General features: G+C 46.7%; 1 protein-coding gene across 1 annotated transcript in view; it reads left to right on the top strand.

The window, feature by feature from the left end:
• Ush1c (USH1 protein network component harmonin) overlaps positions 1-19,895 on the top strand; it is a 43,533-nt gene continuing 23,638 nt past the window's right edge. Inside the window, exons 1-12 of the mRNA XM_090349262.1 lie at positions 1-112; positions 10,562-10,629; positions 11,791-11,934; positions 12,081-12,219; positions 15,256-15,364; positions 15,462-15,486; positions 15,621-15,678; positions 15,955-16,049; positions 17,989-18,073; positions 18,996-19,055; positions 19,173-19,229; positions 19,609-19,751. Of these exons, the coding sequence (XP_090205388.1) occupies positions 77-112; positions 10,562-10,629; positions 11,791-11,934; positions 12,081-12,219; positions 15,256-15,364; positions 15,462-15,486; positions 15,621-15,678; positions 15,955-16,049; positions 17,989-18,073; positions 18,996-19,055; positions 19,173-19,229; positions 19,609-19,751 (1,019 nt within the window). The 5' untranslated portion in view covers positions 1-76. The remainder of the gene's footprint in view (positions 113-10,561; positions 10,630-11,790; positions 11,935-12,080; positions 12,220-15,255; positions 15,365-15,461; positions 15,487-15,620; positions 15,679-15,954; positions 16,050-17,988; positions 18,074-18,995; positions 19,056-19,172; positions 19,230-19,608; positions 19,752-19,895) is intronic.

The following is a 19,895-nucleotide window of genomic DNA, read 5'->3' on the forward strand; positions in this document are numbered from 1 at the left end:
GGTCACGGTCAAGGCCTGTGCCTGCTTCTCAGCCCGGAGAAGAAGCAGCCTTGACACTGCTCCATCAGCCTCAGCCATGGACCGCAAAGTGGCCCGAGAATTCCGGCACAAGGTCAGAAGTGCGAGGGAAGGGGTGCCCCCAAGCTATGGGAGATTCTGGAGTCAAAGGCAGGACAGGAGTGCGGCTGGACATCCTCCATGCTGCCCTACCTTTTCCAGCCTGGGCTGAGGGCTGAGGGAGAGCTGAGGCCCAAGAGGAGGGTGCAAGGTTGCCTGGTTGCCATGGGAGAGCTCTAGCAAAACGAAGGTAAGGTCACTGGTGTAAGGGCTGTCAAACTGACCCCTCTCCAAAAAAAATATCTCTTTTCCCTCACCAGGGGATGATAACTTCCAGCTCTGGTCAGAGACTAGACACTGAAACTAGACACTTCCCCTATAGGACCCCAGCCTAGGACTGTTGGAGACAGTGGGAGAGCCTGGGGCCTGAGTACCACAGAAGAGAAACTGAGCCTCTCTCTGCCTGAGGACATGGAAAGATGATAGAATGGGAGCATTGAAGAGCCCCTTAAATGTCGAGGGCCATTTCCTAGGATCTGGGTTGGGGCTACAGAACTGATGGCAGCCAAGCTGAGGGTGTGAAATAGGGCTTCTGGCCAGCCTTCAGGCGCCACATCATTTCCTCTTGTGTCTAAGGCCCTCTAAGTTCTCCATTGGAAGTTGTTGGCTTTTATTCAGATAGCATTTCCAGAGCTTTTATTTATGGCATTTTCTGCACAGGATCTGAGTGCCCCTGAGGCCAGAGAAAGCCACTGAGGGGACCTCTCCACACCAGGTCTTTGGATAAACTACCCACAGGCCCTGCCCAAGAGATGGGCAATTGAGTGCTCTGATGTCATCCCAGAGCCTCATAGGGGCCACATCTTTAGGTAGAGGGACTTCTCAGTCTAAGGGGACCGGGGTTCAATAGAGGAAGATCAGAATGCTTCTCCCTTCCCCTCTCCTGCTCCCTTCTTCTTCCCTTCCCCTCCTGGGCCCAAAGGAACTCAACAGCACTGTGGGGCACAAGCCAATGACTTGGGCCTGTGGTTGGGGTCAATCATTCATGCATGTTGTACATATTTTGAGCATCTATTCTGTGTCAGATCCAGTGTGTACCCTCAAATCTCGTAGTAGGCAGATTCTATACTAGTAGTTACCCATAACTGGGCATATGATATTGGTGCCAAAGCTTGGTATGGGCACCAAGGATCAGTTCACAGTGGTAGGTATAAGAGCTCACACTTCTAGGAATAAGAGACAGCTAGCTGTTCATCAGGGATTGAGGGGCTGGCAACTATCAAACAAAGCCTTGAACTGAGTTCATCTATACCTCCTGTTACAGAGGGATGATTGGGAAGAAATTTAAGCCCCTGAGGTCATTCTGCAAGTATAGATTTCAGGCAACCCATTTTGAAGGAACTCAACCACCTTGTCTCCCGCTCTGGGCTTGAATTTCACTTTCTTGACTTTGGGTTAAATATGCCAGGTTTTTGTTTGCCTTTTTCCTGTTGGGGTTCCTACTCTTTGCCTCTTTTGAGATCCATCTCCAGGGTCCAATATCTGAATGAACTCCAAGTTTACCACTATACATTCTCCCTAGCTGTAGGAAGTTTTCAAAGGGCTTTAAGCCTCTGTGGTCTACCACTCAGCTCTTTCTCATCACGAGAGACATTATCTATTAATGCCCCACTGTAAGCAGGCAGAGCAAGCACTGTACTGGGCAAGGCCCTTGTTGGACTTTGTGACCTGCTTCCTGGGAAATAGCAGCCAGCTTCTCCCTCTGGCTGGGGATCATCTTAGAACTGGGAGGGAAGGGAGCCCCTGAGGACTGAGATAAAACATAATATAGCTTGCTGAGAATATTTACAGCTTGCTTTTTGAATTGTTCCTTCTCTGAAGTTTCAGAGAAAATTTACCCTGGGGCAATCATTTGTAATCTAAGTCTTTAGTTGCTGGAGGTAGTGGTTAAGATAGTACAAATAAGGCTGGGTCGCCTTGGGCAACTTAGCTAGCCCTCCATAAGTCAGGTCTCTAATTTGTGAAACAAAGTAAGCCTGAATGTCAAAGGTCTGTCTGTGTAGTGGGCAAAGTTAGATCCTATGCTCTCCTGGTTTAGCATCTGGAATTAGGCAGAACTGGGGTCAAATCTCAACCCTATTACTTAATAACTTGCCAGTAAGACCTGACACAAGTTATTTAATCTCTCTAAGCATAAGTTTCTCCAGCCATGAGGCTGAGTTTGTAGTGCATACATGAGAGATAATCAGGATTAAATATGAATTCAAGCACTGAATACAGGCTTTGGGCCTAGAGTGTCTCCAAATATTGGACAAGCCCAAAGACTCCAGGTATTGCTCCAATGGGCTTGTGCTTTCTCCTAAGCAAATAGAAAGCCCTTGCTTTTCCCAGTAACAAGGAACAATGTTGTACCAGATAGGCTGTGAACCTATGAGCAGAGGCTCAGGCCTCCCTGCTAAGAACCAGCTTTTCAAAGGAGCCTCTATGCTCCAAGCACAACAAGTTGTGGTCACTTGGTTACTCATTTGCTCAGAAAGAATTTATTGCCTCTTCGGCAATCATACATTTATGAGTGTACCCTGCCCAGGGCAAGAGAAATGAGAGTGGGGGTGAATGAATCAAATCCGAAAGAGTCTGCTAGAGATTTGCTAATTACTCAGTCATTCGTTTATACATGCCATAAATTGACTGAACTCCTAATGTATGCCAGTAGTCTAAGCACCGAAGAACAGGACAAAGTCCTCCCTTTTAAAGAAGACACCCTCGTGAGGAAGACAGTTAACAACGAAACCAATATATAAGTACACAATTCCAAGTATGATAAATACTGTGAGAAAAATGAACTGGGGTGAGGTATAAAGAAAAACAAGTGGTACTTTTATAGAAGGTCGTCAGGAAGCCTTCTCTGAACACAGGCCTGGAAGAAGAAAGGAATCATGGAATATACATGAATGAGCCTTCTAGGAAGAGGATATAAGTGCAAAGGCTCTGTTATGTTTAGGAATAGTGGGTGGGACAATGTGTCTGAAAAGTGTAGAGTGAAGGGTAGTAGTGAGTTGTGGGTAGAGTCCTGTCAAATGTCAGGATTTTGAGTTTGTTTCAAGAGTGATAAGTGGGATGACTGCTTTACACTTCGAAGGCTTTTTGTTGTTGTTGTTTGTTTGTGTGTTTTTCCTGGCTGCTCTGTCGAGAAGGAAAGAGTGGGGTCTCTACCCCACCAAGGCTAAGAGGAGCATGAGTCTGCCTCAGTAATGTGATAAAGGAGGCCCTGACGGGCTTGTCAGCTATGTGATGCCCGTGGGTGTGGAGAGTGACAGCAGGCGCATCCATGTGCTGACAGGAGGAGCAGATGGGTGGGGACAGAGCAGGAAGTAGTAACAAACAGAGTCCATCACAGGATGCCCTGGGAGGGCTCTGAGTGGAGAAGTGACTGAGAAGCTGCTAGGAGGAGCCTGGAGATGACCATCGAGAAATCCACAGCATGGAAGTGTACTGAAAACCTGGAAGCTGATGAAATTACTTAGAAAGAGTGCAAATAGAGAGAAGGCCCAGGACTGAATTGGGCCCCCAGTCTTGGAGGAAGGGTGAAGGAGAGGACAAAGGAGATAGGAGACCTAGCAGACGGAAGGTACAAAATGCTGAGCCAAGCCTGGATCAAGTGCTACAAACTAGCTGGCCACTTAGCAGTTGAGAAGGGGAAGGCTAGGCCCATGGCTTGAAGGTAGATGGTTTCACAGGCTATGTTCATTTACCACCAGACTCCTAAGGTTTGTATACATGGAGTATGCTTTTTACATGTCAATCCTACCACAACGGAGTAGTTTTTTCCTTTTTCTTTTTTGGTTGGCCATGGAGCTTGAACTTAAGACCTGGGCGTGAACCCTGAACTTTTTTGCTCAAGGCTAGCACTCTATGTCTTTGAGCCAAGGTCCACTTCTGGTTTTCTGGTGGTTACTTGGAAATAAATAATCTCATGGACTTTCCTGCCTAGGCTGGCTTTGAACCACGATTCTCAAATCTTAGCCTCCTGAGCTAGGATTCCAGATATGAGCCACCAGCACCTGATCAATGGATAGTGTTTTTAAAAAGAAAAAAAAAGGTGGAGAATAATAAACAAGAGTAGAATAATATCAATATTGACTGTGAGGATCTTCGGCTAGATCTTTTCATCTCAGCCATACAAACAGTCGTACTACCAGCTGCCATAGATGTTGAATTTGTAGTCATTTTTTTATATAGTGTGATTTAACAAGTACATAGAACATATTGCTTTCTAAACTATTCTTATTAACTCATTGAATTAGCAATGAAAACAATCATTAGTCTCCCATGAAAAATCCTATTTTTTAAGAAGGGGGATTTTAAAAAGGAGTGCAGTGGCTCATGCTTGTAATTCCGGTTACTCTATAGGTAGAGGTAAGAGGATCCCAGTTTCAGGCTGCCCTGGGCAAAACCCACAAAACCATATCTAAAAAATAACTAAACCAAAAAGAGTTGGATGCAAAAAAAATAAAAAAGATTTGTATGCTTATTTTACAGATGAGGAAACTGAGGCACTAGGGACATACAGAATCAATTCAGGAAGAGTTTGTTGACCTCACCCCCAACACTCACTCCCAGGAAACATAACTATGGTGGAGGTGAGGGCAGAATGCTATGTGTTCCCAGAGAGTGATAAGACAGGAACTTCAGGAAAAGAGGGAATCTTAAAGACGAGGAAAAATGTAGAGAGGAAGTGGTATAGGGACCACCCTTACTAATAGCTGATACTGCCAAGCCACCAGAGCCACAGCACAAAGTAGGTGCCAAATCCCAAGGGGAAACCAAACGGAGCCTCATGAATGGGCGGTGGGAACAAGCAAGGAGCATGGCACCCTAGCTAGGACCGGCAGTGGGAAGCACTGGCAGGGCTAGGAAGTGGAGGGTCACCAACTTGGGGAGAGCCAAAGCTGCAGAGAGGCCCAGAAGGAGGAACCTGTTCAGAGTGGCCCATGAGGACTAGCTACCTCAACTTCTTCTCCTCACACCACTCATCTCGGCTTGCATCCCCCTCCCCTTTAGTGGTGGAACACAGCAGGAAGCCAGAAGGCATGGAAGACCCAGCAAAGCCTACTCCTTATAAGGGCTAAAGGCAAAGCCTTTGGGGCAAAAGAGGCCAAGGATACAAATGAGGAAAAAAATACAGCACACATTTTGGAAGCTAACCGGTTCACATATGTCACCCAATTCGTCTCCACAGCAACCCAGGGAGGGCATGTCCAGTGGAACAACATGCATTATTTAATTTGTTCTCACTGGCTCTCTCCCTGTTTGGCTACATGCACACGTAATTGTTCAATACCATGTAGTTCTCCTGGGTGGCTGTCCCATATGAATAGGCCCATGGGGGATGCGAGAGAGACGAGGCTTGAAAGATGCCAAGGCTAAACCCAAGTGTTGCTCCCACCCACCAACTGTTGCCCTAGGCACAGGGTTAGAACATGGTGAGGGAAGAGGTGTTCTTTCCTACCCCACATGGGCCAAAAAGTACAGTACCAGCTGGATATATGCCAGAAACACATGGTGGTGCTGGGTGGAGATGGGGTGATAGAGCTCCCCACAAATAGTTAACTATGGATGATGAGCTCCTTTAGCATTTCTTTTCCTATATCAAGGGAGAGCCAAGAAAAGAAAAAGTGTTCTAAATCTAGTTAGAGAAAGGAGGCTGGTGTATACAGGAAGTGTTTGATAAATGTGTATTACTGCGCACAAAAGAAAATGCACCCCACCATATCTGTAGATACCATATTGGATTGAATGGATTTATATGGATTGAACCAAAAAAATCAAAGGTTTCAATGCCAATGGGAATAGGCTGGAGTCTCAGCTTTGCCACTTCACTGAGCCACTGTTTCCAAGCCTGTAAAAAAATTATATATACATATATATATATATATGCGTGTGTGTATATATATATTATATATATATATATATATATATATATATGTCTCTGAAAGTTGTAAGGAGATGAGAAGCCTGTGAAGTACCTCAGACATGGCAAGAGTGTAACCTAAACAAGCAAGCTGGACAAGAGCCACAGATAGGAGGTAGGTGAAGAGGAAAATTCTCTAAGAGAATTTTGATCTTACTTTAAATAAAGCGAAGGCTCAGATGAAAAGAGAGCAGGCCATCTGCAGTGGGTCTGGAGTCTGCTCTTCTGTGACAACTTGAAAGTGGCCTTAGAGCAGACAGATCCAAGAAGGTTGTGGTAAATGTATCCTGAGAAGTGACTGGAAGATGGTATCCCAGGATTGGGCCAAGAAGGTAGAAGGAAGGCGCTCATCTTGTGCTAGTGGAGCTTATTTGTCATTTAGCAAGATACCACTGAGTTCTGTATACCTGTGCACACAGCACAATGTCAGGTACCACAAAGAAACCAAGATCACGATGAAAAGGATAGGTACTTGACTTGTATCTAAGAACAGTACAAAGCACTCTAGAGCAGAGGGGTTCCCAAAAACAATCTTTGGGTGCTATGTGGAATTCCAGGAGGAGACAATAGAATGTAATTATTTAAAATATCTAAAAAGTATAGCTTGAATAACAGTGGCATTATTATTGTACATTCAAGCTTCCAGAAGACTTATGGAAGTATTTGTGAAGGCCTGGGGAGTGAGGTTGTGAGTGTGAGTTCAGAGAACAAAGCAGAACTATTTTCTTGAGTCTCCTTGGAGACATTTTTGGGTCACTCCTTGTAAAATCTCCAGCTGAATAATCACTTAAATTCATCTTTAGAGAGTAGACCCCTTGAACCAGATCTACTGCCCCAACCGTTTGGTATATAGATGAGTTTGGGGGCGGGGGGTGTTGGTCAACTTGGCTGTGGAGGTGAAGGGGAAGCTCTGAGTGAGATGAGGGAGGTGCCATGCATCCAGGGAGCAGTCTGCCCATGTGGACAGTGGAGGAGACAATCCTCCCAAAGCAGGCACGGACAGGGTTTGGATGAGACCTTGCCAGGGAGAGTGGGGTCTGAGGAGCTGAATCCTGTAGGAGACCTCTGAAGGGGACTGGTAGGACATAGCTTCAGAGTGAAGTTTTCCAGATGTAGCAGTCAGTGTTGGAAGCCTGCCTACAATGGCCAGGAGCCTGGAACCCCCAGAAATGGGCTTTTCCCTACAGAAACCATCTCTATGTGATCAGTACTTGGCCCAGAGAAGGCAGAAAAGCAGAATTCCAGGCTTCAAATTCTCCTAGATTTCGATCTCAGCTTTCCATCCAGTGTATAATAAATGTGATCTGCTGTTGTTAGTCATTACTATCTAAACCTAAATAGTACATTTCAGGGTATTTTGGCGAAGAGGGATGGGAGAGAATTTCAATTCTAAGGCTTAAACCAACAAGACACTCCCTTCCCTGTCCTTTTCCTCCTATCACCAGTCACAGCCAGGCTTAGGTAGGGGTCCTTTGGTCAGGGTATCCTCACTTTACCACAGCAGAGGGGAGTTTTATGTTCCCTCCAGCAAGCATGTATTTCGAAGATGTTCTGAAGCTGGGAGCAATAGTTCATACCTATAATCCCAGCACTCTGGAGCCAGCTGTGGTAATGGATCGCAAGTTTAAGACAAGCCTGAACTATACAGTGAATTCCAGGCCAGCCTGAAGCTGAGCAGCGTGGTACACATCTAAAATCCCAGCATTCAGGAGGGTCAGGCAGGAGGACAACAAGTTTGAGACCAGTTTGGTCTACACAGTGGGAACCTGTTTCAACAAACAAATAAGCAAGCCAATGAAAAATTGTATTTTTTCCACATTATTGACCAAACCTTTCCTTTTCCTTCTTTTCTTTCTCCCCCTGTCTCTTTCTCTCCCCCTTCCTTCCTACCTTCTTTCTCCCCACTCCCATCTTTTCTTTTAATGGCGCTGAGGAAGGAACCCAGAGCTTCATGCTTCCAGCAGACTCTATCCCTGAACTACATCCAAGCCAAAATGTTTCTCAATAGTATGGAGGAGAAGAGAGATAAGGGTTAGAGATGTCATAAAGGCAAAGGCTGGAATTCCTGGCCAGAGAAAGCCTTGGGTGTTATATTCCTGTGTCCCACTGGACTGATGGGATACAGAAGTAAGAGGGTAGACTCAGATATGGCTCCAAATCTTTGCTCTGCTTGTGAGCTTTGTGGCCGTGGATAAGTGAACTCCACATTGTCCATCCTCTCTGCAAAACCATGTGGGCACATAGGTTTCACGGAGATGGCAGGGTGACCATAGAACTATGAAAAGCTTCTGGTGCCATAAGGATAGGGGTCTTGGGGATTCTGCGAAGATCACTTCCCTACCCTTCTGTTGCCATGGTAACACACACACACACACACACACACACACACACACACACACACACACACACACACACACACTCCATACTGTGGGCATTCCTGGAAGCAGGGAACAAATCTGTTCAATACTTACCTACTGAACGTATACAGTGAGCTAGGCTTGAAGGATCTAGAGTAAAGCAGACCTCATTGTCCCCTTCAAGCAAAGGAACAAGACAAAACATTTTTTTTGCCAGTCCTGGGCTAGAGCTCTACCACTTGAGCCTTAGCACCACTTCCAGCTTTTTTCTATGTATATGGTACCGAGGAGTTGAACCCAGGTCTTCATGCATGCTAGGCCAAACTCTCAGCCCCAACAAAACATTATTTAAACCCTAAAATGACAAACTCCAAGCAATGTAATGACAGAATCAAAACATCTCTGGAAGATGGGAGTGGGATCTTTTTAGGTAAGCATGGAAGAACTCTTTAGAAAGATGCCAGCCATACAGGGAGGGGATGAGCCGATGGACAGCATCTGGAGTTGGAGAACATCTAGCCTGTGAAAGCCACAAAAAGGAGCCACCACACAGCCAGGAAATGTGAGAGGAAATGAGATAAATCTTGGATATGTCAGAATAAAGGGCTTGGGCCTGGATTTGGCTTTCATACAACAGAATATGTTAAACAAGCAGTGATATAGTGGTCATTTACCAGTGTATGTCTGGCCAGTCTAGGGGACTTAGATGTTTCTCTACTCCAACTTTGGCATCATAACCCAGTGTGTATAGCCCAGACTGGACTGAGGGAGGTTCCCATACCTCTCACAAAGGTCAGGGCAGTGTGGATAACAAGAGTGTAGAGCGTGTCCTTGTACCGATGGGTGCTTTTGGAGTTGCTCGATTGTGTGGTATAGGAACACATAGCCAGCCTAGCACCCTAGGTTTAAGTACCAGTCTCTGAAGGATGTGCTGTTTGTAGTCCTAGTTGGCGAGGAGCTCCTCACAGTAAGGAGGGAGGGAGGGAGGAATGCCCCCATGGGAAAAGCTGGCACCTACACCGTGAATCCATGGAGGGCAGCCTCTTGGGTTTGTTTTCAATGAAATGCTCAGCCTGGTTTTAGGAAGGTGGGTATTACTGCATCAAGGCTGGGCATGGACATTCCCTACTCAGGCTAGAAAACCCAAGGGCTGGACCCTGCAGATTTTCCCTATATGTTGAGGCAGACTGACCCTGAGCTTCCAGAACCTTTGAGAGCACCAAGCAGTGGAAGCCCTCAGCTTCTGAAGCAGTTTCTCTCTACAGGGGACTGAGGTAGGGTCCACAGTCTTGAGCCAGGAAACCTGACAGACCCAACGACCCATCCAGTGTCCCCCTTATTCTACAACTCTGTCTTGGGCTGAAGAGAGGGCCAAAGATACAGCTCATGGAGAGTCACACTGACCTGTCCCAAAGGGTTAGTTGAATGTGGGGCTTCTGGCTCACTAGCTCCCCTGGGATTGATGTATTAATGAAACAGCTCCTCAGCCTGACCTTGGAGTCCCAGCCATTGACGTCAGCAAAGGTGAAATGATGTAACCTGACCCTTCCACTTGAGGGACATGCAGGGACCTGGGAGAGGAGAGGAGAGGAGTGGACAGGGGCTGACTAGTGTATAGGACTCAAGGAAACCCAAAGAGTGCCAAAGAAGAGTTTCCTGGCATAGAAGTCACCATAGGAATGAGCGATCGATGTGCTTTCTGAGTGAGTGGCCCAAATCCTTTCTGAAAGCATTTATCCGGCACTACAGCCACTATCAGGTAAGACAGTGGGCTGCTTCCAGATTGGGTGATAGAGTGGCAACATTGACATGGGCATGTGTCATGTCATGTGAGGACATACGTATGTGTGTGTGTGTGTGTGTGTGTGTGTGTGCGCGCGCGCGCGTGTGTGTGTGTGTGTGTTTGTGTGTGTGTGTGTGTGTGTGTGTGTATACATCTCTATGTGTGTATATGTATGTCATGCTCCCCGGTGGCAAAGCTTGACCTAGTCACTACAGTTGTGCAGAGAAGCACTTTCTCCCCAAGTACTCTGTGTGGGACTGATACATGAGCCTGGCCCCTGGTCTCCCTCCTTTCCTCACAGCCTTAGCCTGGGAAGGTTTTGATGGTCTCCTCCTTGAGACTGCTAAGGGTCTGTTGCATCTGGAGCTGTAATCTTGTCTTTTGCTTTTGCAGGTGGATTTTCTGATTGAAAATGATGCAGAGAAGGACTATCTCTATGATGTGTTACGGATGTACCACCAGTAAGTGTGTGGCCCCAGCTCCTGTGGGCTACCCACTGGAAAGCCGTTGTGTTCAAGGAAGGAATTCCAGACATTGGAGCTCAGACATTTCATTGGCATATTCACAGTTTACCTACATATTTGCACAAATACTTTGTGTTTTGCTCTTAACTAGGGACTCAGGGTGTTTGGTGACCAAAGATTGACTCTTACTCTCTGATCACTCATAATCTGATGAGGAAATTTATCAAGTAGTGAAAGAAGTTCAATAGAGCATGATTGTTGGGACATAACAAGAAAGGCCAGCCGACTCCAGCCATAACATCATGTGTCTCCAGTCTCTCACTGAGGAATTAAACCCAGAGCCTCATGCATGCTAGGCAAGCACTCTACCACTAAGCCACATTCCCAGACTTCCCACTTCATTCAGTATTTCAGTTTTAAGTTCCTGCCATGAGTGGAGCAATACGCAGAATCAGAATAAGTATCTCCCGGTCTGGTTGGGGAAAATGGACTGATACAAGAACTCTAACATGTTAGAATACAACAACTGTCAAGGGGAGATAAGATACAAATGTATAGTTTTCACTTCTTACTCCTGGAGCAGAGAAGTGCTAGGAAGGGTTGGGCTGGGCAGGGAAGAAGAAGCCAGATCTTGATAGGTGGATTCTCAGGAAACAATCCCATTTGTGAGAGTCTAGCACCTGCAAAGGTGCAGAAGTGTGGACGCACAGGCATAAATAGGGAATGTCAGGTAACTTGGGGTAGGGCAGGACTCAAAGTACACAGATGACATGGAGTGGTGAGAATCCTCAGTGAGGTCCTGAAGTCCTCTGAGCCTGCCAAGGAAGACAGATTGTGTGCTCTGGGCAGTAGAAAGCCATGGAAGGGTTTTGCGAATCAAAAGTGATCGAGCTGACAAGGCAGCTGGCAATGTTGAGTCTAAATGGTGTGAAGGCATGTGAGAGGTATGTGGTGGCAAATTTGTAGATTTTTACCAGCAGGCCAAGTGGCAGATGAGAGTAGAAGAGACACCATCAACCTCTGGCCCAGAGATAGGAGTTCTGGGGTTTTCGGGAATGTTGTCCTCAATTCCTAGGTCTGGTCCCAGCGGTTGGGACCCAGGCAATGGCACACAGGTCATGAGCAGGAATGAAGAGCCTGGGATTCCATGCCTTGCAGGACGATGGATGTCACAGTGCTTGTGGGGGATCTGAAGCTGGTCATCAATGAACCCAACCGCCTACCATTGTTTGATGCCATCCGACCCCTGATTCCGCTGAAGCACCAGGTGGAATATGACCAGCTGACCCCTCGGCGCTCTAGGTATGGAGAGATCCACTAGGCTAGAGGCAAGGGAAAAGGAGTGAGATGGAGGCTGGGAAGGGTACCTCCCCAAAAGTGGCAATACTACTCTGATAGCCAGATGCTAGCTGGGCCACCGCTGACTGCTCACCACCTCACCATGACAGGAAGTTAAAGGAGGTACGTTTGGATCGACTGCACCCCGAGGGCCTTGGCCTCAGCGTGCGTGGTGGCATTGAGTTTGGCTGTGGGCTCTTCATCTCCCATCTCATCAAAGGTGGCCAAGCAGATAGTGTTGGACTCCAGGTAAATAAGCAGAGTCTGAGGGAATGGGGGCCAAGGGCCACTCTCTCCTGAGCATCTGAGAGAGGATGAGACCAGCATGCTCTAACATACATTTGCAAGCAATCCAGACTCAGGATGCAGGCCTGTTTCCTTGAGTCAAGCTTCGGTTCTGACACTACCTTATCCCAGCTGCTGCCACCTCCTGTCCTCCATTTTTCCTTCTTTCAAAGGAGGAATGGGATCATGTCTGGGCATCTGAAGCTTAATGTGAAGGAGTGTTTGAGCAGCAGGGAAAAAAAGTCTAACGCAGCAGAGACTATAACAGGAGCATCCAACCTTTAGGAACATTCTGTTCCTTGTAGGACTTTAGTGATCTGATCTGGGACCTCAGTTTCCTCACTTGTCAAATGAGATTGATAAAATTATCTAGTTGCACAAGGAACAAGCAATTGCTAGAAAGTGCGGTTATAGTGCCTAACACACAGATACTGTTTGGTAAATCATCAGAGAAAGGGGGATCGAATGGCTACCTACACTCTGTGGACTAGACAAGGGCTTACGTTCGTTTCTCATTATTGTGTTAGATGAATCATCTTCATTTTATATAGTTAATAGAGGCTCAGAGGCCAGTAAGTATCAGAGTGAGGAGTTGAACCTGGGTCTCTCTTAGTGCCAAGCCAGGGATCTCTCTTCAGCTCCCCGGGTGCCTCTCTCCTGGTGTGTGCAGCTCCATGTCTGGAGTTTTGGTCTGTCCAGGTAAGGCAGTTTCCATAGTGATTATTATCAGCATCCCAATCATTAGCAGAGCCTGGGGCTCCAGGGGCCTCCAGCTGTAATGCTGCTAGTCACCAAGGAGTACAGGGTAGAGACAAGGAGCTGACAGACATTGCTTTGTTCTAAATCCCTGTCTCACAGCTCCTGGTGACGGCTGAAATTTCAGCCCCTTCATTATTCCCTTTCTCTGCAGCACATTTTCCAGCCCAGAAACTCAACCAGAGAAGAAAACATAAGGAGTGCCTCTCTTGGCGTCAGCTGGGCTCTTTTTTTTTTTTTCCAGGGCAAGCTTTCCTCCCAGGGTGTGTATTCTCAGCAGTGCCGCATGGCTGGGGGCAGGAAGGCATTAAATGAAACTCAGACTTTCACCTTCTCAGATGCTTCTTAGGCTTATGAATTATCTACCCTTTCTGGGGCTGACAGGTTCAGCTCCCCTTTGTCCCTTTGTCCCTCTGCCCCTCAGATCATCTTGTCTCCATGCTCTCTGCACAAAGGCCCTTTTGCAGGATTCCATGAACAGCTAGGGGGGAGAGCAAAGTTGATCCTGCAACTCAATCCAGGCATTTGTGGGAATCATTTTAATGGAGTCCTGGGCAAACTCCCTTTAGGAACAAAACAAGGAACTAAATGGAAAGAAACTTGGAGAAAAATGTCTGCATCCATTGGCCTGCCCAAGGTTCAAATTTCTCAAATCTGAGGGAAACAAAGAGAAGATTCTGTAAGGCTGGGGAAAGGCAAATTAAGACTAAAGATTTTGATTATTTGTGAGGGCTTGAACCCTTCGATGGACCTAATCTTAGAGCTCTAGTCATCTGTTTTTGCTGCCTATAGGATACTTGTAAGTTTTCTTTAAAAGTGTTCTGTCTTTATGTCCATCCTCTGCTCTGTATAGGGCAGACTGTTCTATATACCGTAATGTGTATTCTAAGACTAAAGTATGATCTTCTATGCCCTGTTGTCCTCTCTGTAAAATGGACAGGGAAGTCTCTGCTGACCCATGAGTCTTGAGGGCACTGACAGATGGCAGTAATCCAGAGAGGGCGATATGCAGGGGATTGCAGCCAAGCTTGGCCACATGCCCTTCTTTTCTGCATCTAGACACGGAAGAGACAACATCCATTGTCTTCTGTCAAAGAGACTTGACTACAATTCCCAGCAGCCCTGATTGCTTGCTGGGTGTCCTTGAGCAAGTCACTTCACTCTGCAGGTCTCCATTTCCTGACTCTCATTCTCATCATCTGATACAGGAAGGTCTTTCAGCTCTTTGGTTATTCCATGAGGTGCTATAGGACAGATCCCCGGAAGTAGAAGTAGCAGTGTGCATCAGTGATCGCTTTCCTCATGGTCTGTGTCCAGAGCTGGTTTTGCAGGCCCCAAACTCTACATACTCTACATATATCTTCACTGATATGTCCTCACAGCCCGAGCTCTGAGAAGAGAGAGCTGAGCAGTGAGCATACTCAGGCGTAATGGTAGCAAAAGCAACTATTTATCGAGCATTAGGTGTGTACCAGACACTGGCATGAGTTTAGTGAATTTTCATACCAACCCCAGCACTCCCCATTTGACAGGTAAGGGCACCTGAGGTTCAGAGAGTTCAGAACCTTGTCCAGAATCACAAGTTAATAAGAAAAAAGAAAAAAAAAAGCAGGGATTTGAACCTATGACATTGGATACCAAAACTCATTCATTGTTTTTTGTTGTGCCTGTAATAGGAATTCAGAGATTAGTACTACATCAGAGTTAAAATGTTCATTGAATGTTCTTTGAATGGAAAAAGAGAGATTGTGTATTTGTGTTGGAATGAGCTTGGGTCAGGACTTGTAAGCCTTCACTTAGTTACAGTGTTGGGATAATTAACAGAGATAGAAAGCATGCCACATAAAAGTGGGGTGGGACAAATGCCAGGCAGGGCTGCTTGGGGCTTGGATTTGCATGGGCTCCAGAACTTGGTTGGACCCCAATAGGATGAAAGGGGCACCAGAGCGAAAGGAGTCCTAATCCAGCCCTGCTATCCATCCCCTGAGTACCTCACCCTCTTTCTTCATTTCCTCATCTGTAAGAAAGAGTGCTTGGAAGTGCTGTCTGCCCTGGGCTCCTTCAGGCTGACGGAGGATAGGTTGGCTGGGATGAAGTACTAGGATACATATCAAAGTTGTTCCTGGGGACAGGATGGCTGTCAGTCCTGGTTTAGAGAGCAGGCCCAGAGAGTCTGGTCATAGACTGGCCCTGCCACCTGCCACTCCTTCCACTTGGGGCTCACTTGCTCTCTCTTGGGCCAAGGTAGGGGATGAAATTGTCCGGATCAATGGATATTCCATCTCGTCCTGCACGCATGAGGAGGTCATCAACCTTATACGTACCAAGAAGACTGTGTCCATCAAAGTGAGACGTGAGTGAGGCCAGAGGGCCTGGGGTTTGGAGGAGGAGAGTGAGAGTACAGCCCCAAGAACAGAAAATTCACTCTAACCCATGTCTTTCTCCCATAGACATTGGCCTGATACCTGTGAAGAGGTGAGTACAACCCTCTTCCCACAGCATCCAGGTCCTGGGTCTAGGCTCCATGCCAGCTCTGCCCCTGGACAAAGGCTACAGCCTTGGCATTGAACTTCTCTAACAATCACCCTTCTATTTCTCCTTCCCTTCAGCTCTCCTGATGAGCCCCTCAAATGGCAGTATGTGGATCAGTTTGTGTCAGAATCTGGGGTAAGGTGCAGAGCTGCCTGTGATGGGGTGTGCACAGGTCTTCCAGCTGTATGGAATGGAGAGATTGCTCTGGGGAAATGTCTTCACACAGCCCCCAACACACCCAGAATTCCCATTTGGGTGGTTGACCCTTAGTTGTCAGAACTCATACGGACTCAGCTTTTAAGGAGTACTGTGGCCCTTTGGCCTGTGGGAATTCATCAGTGCTCACCAGCTTTCTCAAGCTCAAGGGCTACTTGCACGCACATAGATAACCAGTAACTGTCCCTCCTCCAGGGTGGACGAGGAAGTCTAGGCTCCCCTGGGAGTCGAACAAGCAAAGAGAAGAAGGTGTTCATCAGCCTCGTGGGCTCCCGAGGCCTTGGCTGCAGGTGGGTGGCAGTGACACCCCAGGGCTCAGTCACAACTAGTAGATACCTCATCAGACTCCCAGCACCTTTTCCCTTCCTCACCTCTGCTTCTGAGGGCACTTGTCATGGGAATTATCCTATATAAGTGATAGAGGCATCTCAAAGTGCCTATTTTCTTTCCCCTCTGGGATTCACAAGCACTTGTAGGGCCAGAGAGATAGCACTAACATGTTCCATTTTAAAGGGGAGAAAATTAAGGCCAAGAGGCAGAGCCACATTCCTGAGAGGGGGCCCTTGAATCACTGCCAAAGGACTGTGTCCAGCTGTTTGTCTCTATCACACTTCCCTTGCCACCTGTGCACCTTCTGAAGAGGTAGTCAGGGAATTCCAAACAGGCCTTGGACCACATGAAGACTTGTTAAATATTTAGGTACTATAGTCACTCAGAAGTCAGGTCTATACTTGAGATTCATGACCTTGAATGAAGCCTGTTCCCCCTCCACACATTCTGTACAATTGGGAGTAATAATATCCATTTCGTAGGATTATGAATGAAATAAAGTACTAAGCTTAAAGTCTGGTAGATAGTGAGTTGGTTGGCAAATATTAGCTATTATTATTTCATCTGTTCCTATTTCTTTTAATTCACATTTACTTAACTTTTTTTTAACCAGTCTTGGAGCTTGAACTCAGGGTCTGAGCACTATCCTTGGGCTCTCTCAAGGATAGAACCCTACCAGTTGAGCCCCAGCACCACTTCCAGCTTTTTTTCTATATATGTGGTACTAAGGAATCGAACCTGGGTCTTTGTGCATGCTAGGCAAGCACTATATCATTAGGCCAAACTCCCAAGCTCTACTTAACATTTTTATAAATGATAAAAGGTTCTTTCCTTCTTTCTTTCTTTCTTTCTTTCTTTCTTTCTTTCTTTCTTTCTTTCCTTCTTTCTTTCTTTTCCTTCCTTCCTTCCTTCCTTCCTTCCTTCCTTCCTTCCTTCCTTCTTCCTCTCTTTCTTTCTCTCTCTTTTTCTTTCTTTCCTTCCTTCCTTCCTTCCTTCCTTCCTTCCTTCCTTCCTTCCTTCCTTGCGGAAAATGATAACTTAGTATAGAAGCCAATCATAAAAATAGTTACAACATAGGATGGCAAGGACTCTGACAGAGCTTCATCCTGAGTCAGGGATGGAAAACAGCTTTCCTATTTGTGCCATCTCTAATTGATTAGTAATGGCTGCCAAAGGTACTACTCTGCAAAGATTCTAACAGTGTATCCAGCTCCGTGGGAAAGAGTGCTATGATTGATTAGTGATGCCTATCCAGATCTAGAAGGGGGCAATAACAGGACCAAGTGCTATCCTTAACCTTGGGATAGAAAAATAAGTCAGAAGCCACTGGTGGTTCATGCCTATAATCCTAGCTACTCAGGAGGCAGAGATCTGAGGATTGTGGTTCAAAGCCAGCCTGGGCATAAAAGTCTATGAGACTCTTATCTCCAATTAAAACCTCCAGAAAACAAGAAGTGGCACTGTGGCTCAAGTGGTAGAACATTAGCCTTGAGCTGAAGAGCACAGAGACAGCGACCAGGCCCAGAGTTCAAGCCCCACAATTGACCGAAAAGAAAAGAAAAGAAAATTGAGCCAGGTGAAAATCTAATAGAGGAGATGTCATTTGAGTCATAAGGGCTGATCTGAAGCTCTGGAAACAGGAAACAGACATGTAGTATATTGGGTGAGGAACTGGGTAAGGGAGAAAAAAATCACAAGTAGTTAGCTAAGGCTATTACCCCGGGTAGCAGCAGAAGTCGTGCTGGAAGAGAGACGCACATAGGGCCTCCTTGGGTCCTGGGCTTGCAAATGTCCCATAGCCTGAGCTGTGGACACAGGTAACAGGAAGGACATTGAGAATGAGCAAGGACTGCAGGTAACAAGACAGCAGAGTCTCACCCACATTCCCACCTCCCACAGCATTTCCAGTGGTCCCATCCAGAAGCCTGGCATCTTCGTCAGCCATGTGAAGCCTGGCTCTCTGTCTGCAGAAGTGGGGTTGGAGGTGAGTGACCTGGCGGCGGCCCAGTGGCAGTAGGACCAGACTGTGATCACACAGCCGGCTCTTGGTCAACACTGGCTAGTGATTCCTCATTACAATATACTCTCCAATAGAAGGCTTCATAGAGTGGGTGATGTTTGGTCTCCAGCTCTGAAAGTCATTGGTCCTGAGCCTGGGAATGTAGTAGTAACAACCAGAGTTGACATTGTGTGTTTGTTTACACTATACTGTGTTTTAAGCTCTACAGAAACTCTAAGCATTAGTTACTGTGTATAGTACCTAGTTAAGAGATGAGGAAACAGAACCAGAGAATGTATGTGGTTTTCCCCAAGATTACATGCCTAGCATGGTAGGTCTGGGATTCAAACTCAAGTGGTCTGATGCCAGAGTTGAAACTCTTGACCCTTTCTTTGAACAAGTTATTTACTTTATGTGCTTCTGCTTCCGTTTCCTCATATGTAAAATGGGGATACTGGAGCCTTCCTTCATGGGTTACTGTGTGTATGAAATTAATAGTATGTATGCTATATCTGTGCTAGACACATAAAAAGTGATTAATGAACACTAGCTCTAACTATTGTTATTGAGATGCTTCAGCTACACCCTCTGCTACATGAGAAGCACAATGGCTTCTCATGATGAACTTAATTTGCAAAGCAGATGTCCTAATTCAGCCAAAGAAACTAACCTCTAATGTTATACTTGATAGCCGATAGGATAAGATGTAAAGGATTGCAAATATGAACTTGAGGCCCTTCCAGGCCCCCCTCAGAGCTTTCCACTAGTCTGCTCATTAGGAAGGGTTGATATACAGCCATCTGAAATCTCAACATCCATGTCGGGCAAACTGGCAGAGGTCTGCCTGGAGATGAATGAGTGAAGGGATTGTATAAACATCCTGATCCTACTTCTGTTTCTCCACCAGACAGGGGACCAGATCGTTGAAGTTAATGGCATTGACTTCTCCAACCTGGACCACAAGGAGGTAAGATGGAGGAGACCTTAACCTACAACCCTCCAGCATCTTTAGCATGTCCCCATTCTACTTCTTACCTACTCTGGTTTATTTTCAGTCCCACTGATAGTCCTCTTGTCCTCACAGGCTGTGAATGTGCTGAAGGGTAGCCGCAGCCTGACCATCTCCATTGTAGCTGGTGCTGTAAGTCCAGAATGAGGTGATGGGACCCCCAAGACCCTGACCCCAGCCCCAGTCCCCCACCTAGCCCCCGATCTCTGTCACACTCTCTCAGGAAGGGCCAAGGTTCTTTGCACAACTACTTAAAAATAAGGAAAAATGTTTTGGGTTGTTGTTTGCTTTTTCTATTTTTTCAAAGAAGGGCCAAAATTCTCTTTTGAAGATCTGATAGAAGGAAAGGACTTCTGCCCAACAAGAAGTTTGAGAAAGAGCCCATCCGTGTCACAGTGCATGGCACCGAGAGGCCCAACCGCTCATGCATTGGCCAAGAAATGCCCAAATTCCCCCAGAGAACTGAGCAAGAGAACTCTTCTTCTCCCCCCTTCCCCCCCCCCCAACTAAGGGCCGGGAGCTGTTCCTGACTGATCGGGAGCGATTGGAGGAGGTGCGGCAGAGGGAGCTGCAGCGCCAGGAGCTCCTGATGCAGAAGCGGCTGGCCATGGAGTCCAACAAGATTCTTCAAGAGCAGCAGGAGACAGAGCGGCAGTGAGTGGCCTACCCAGGGCACCCCACCCTCACTCCCAGACCCTCATTCTGCTCCCAAACCCCATCCGCCTTCCTCCTGCCTACCCAGCTTTCTCCACAGCCTGAGTGAGGCCTGCCCTCAGACCACATGCACCCGAAGGCAGG

The sequence above is a fragment of the Megascapheus bottae genome, chromosome 16 (assembly GCF_031878675.1).
Source record: "Megascapheus bottae isolate mThoBot1 chromosome 16, mThoBot2.hap1, whole genome shotgun sequence".
In the NCBI taxonomy this organism is placed as follows: domain Eukaryota; kingdom Metazoa; phylum Chordata; class Mammalia; order Rodentia; family Geomyidae; genus Megascapheus; species Megascapheus bottae.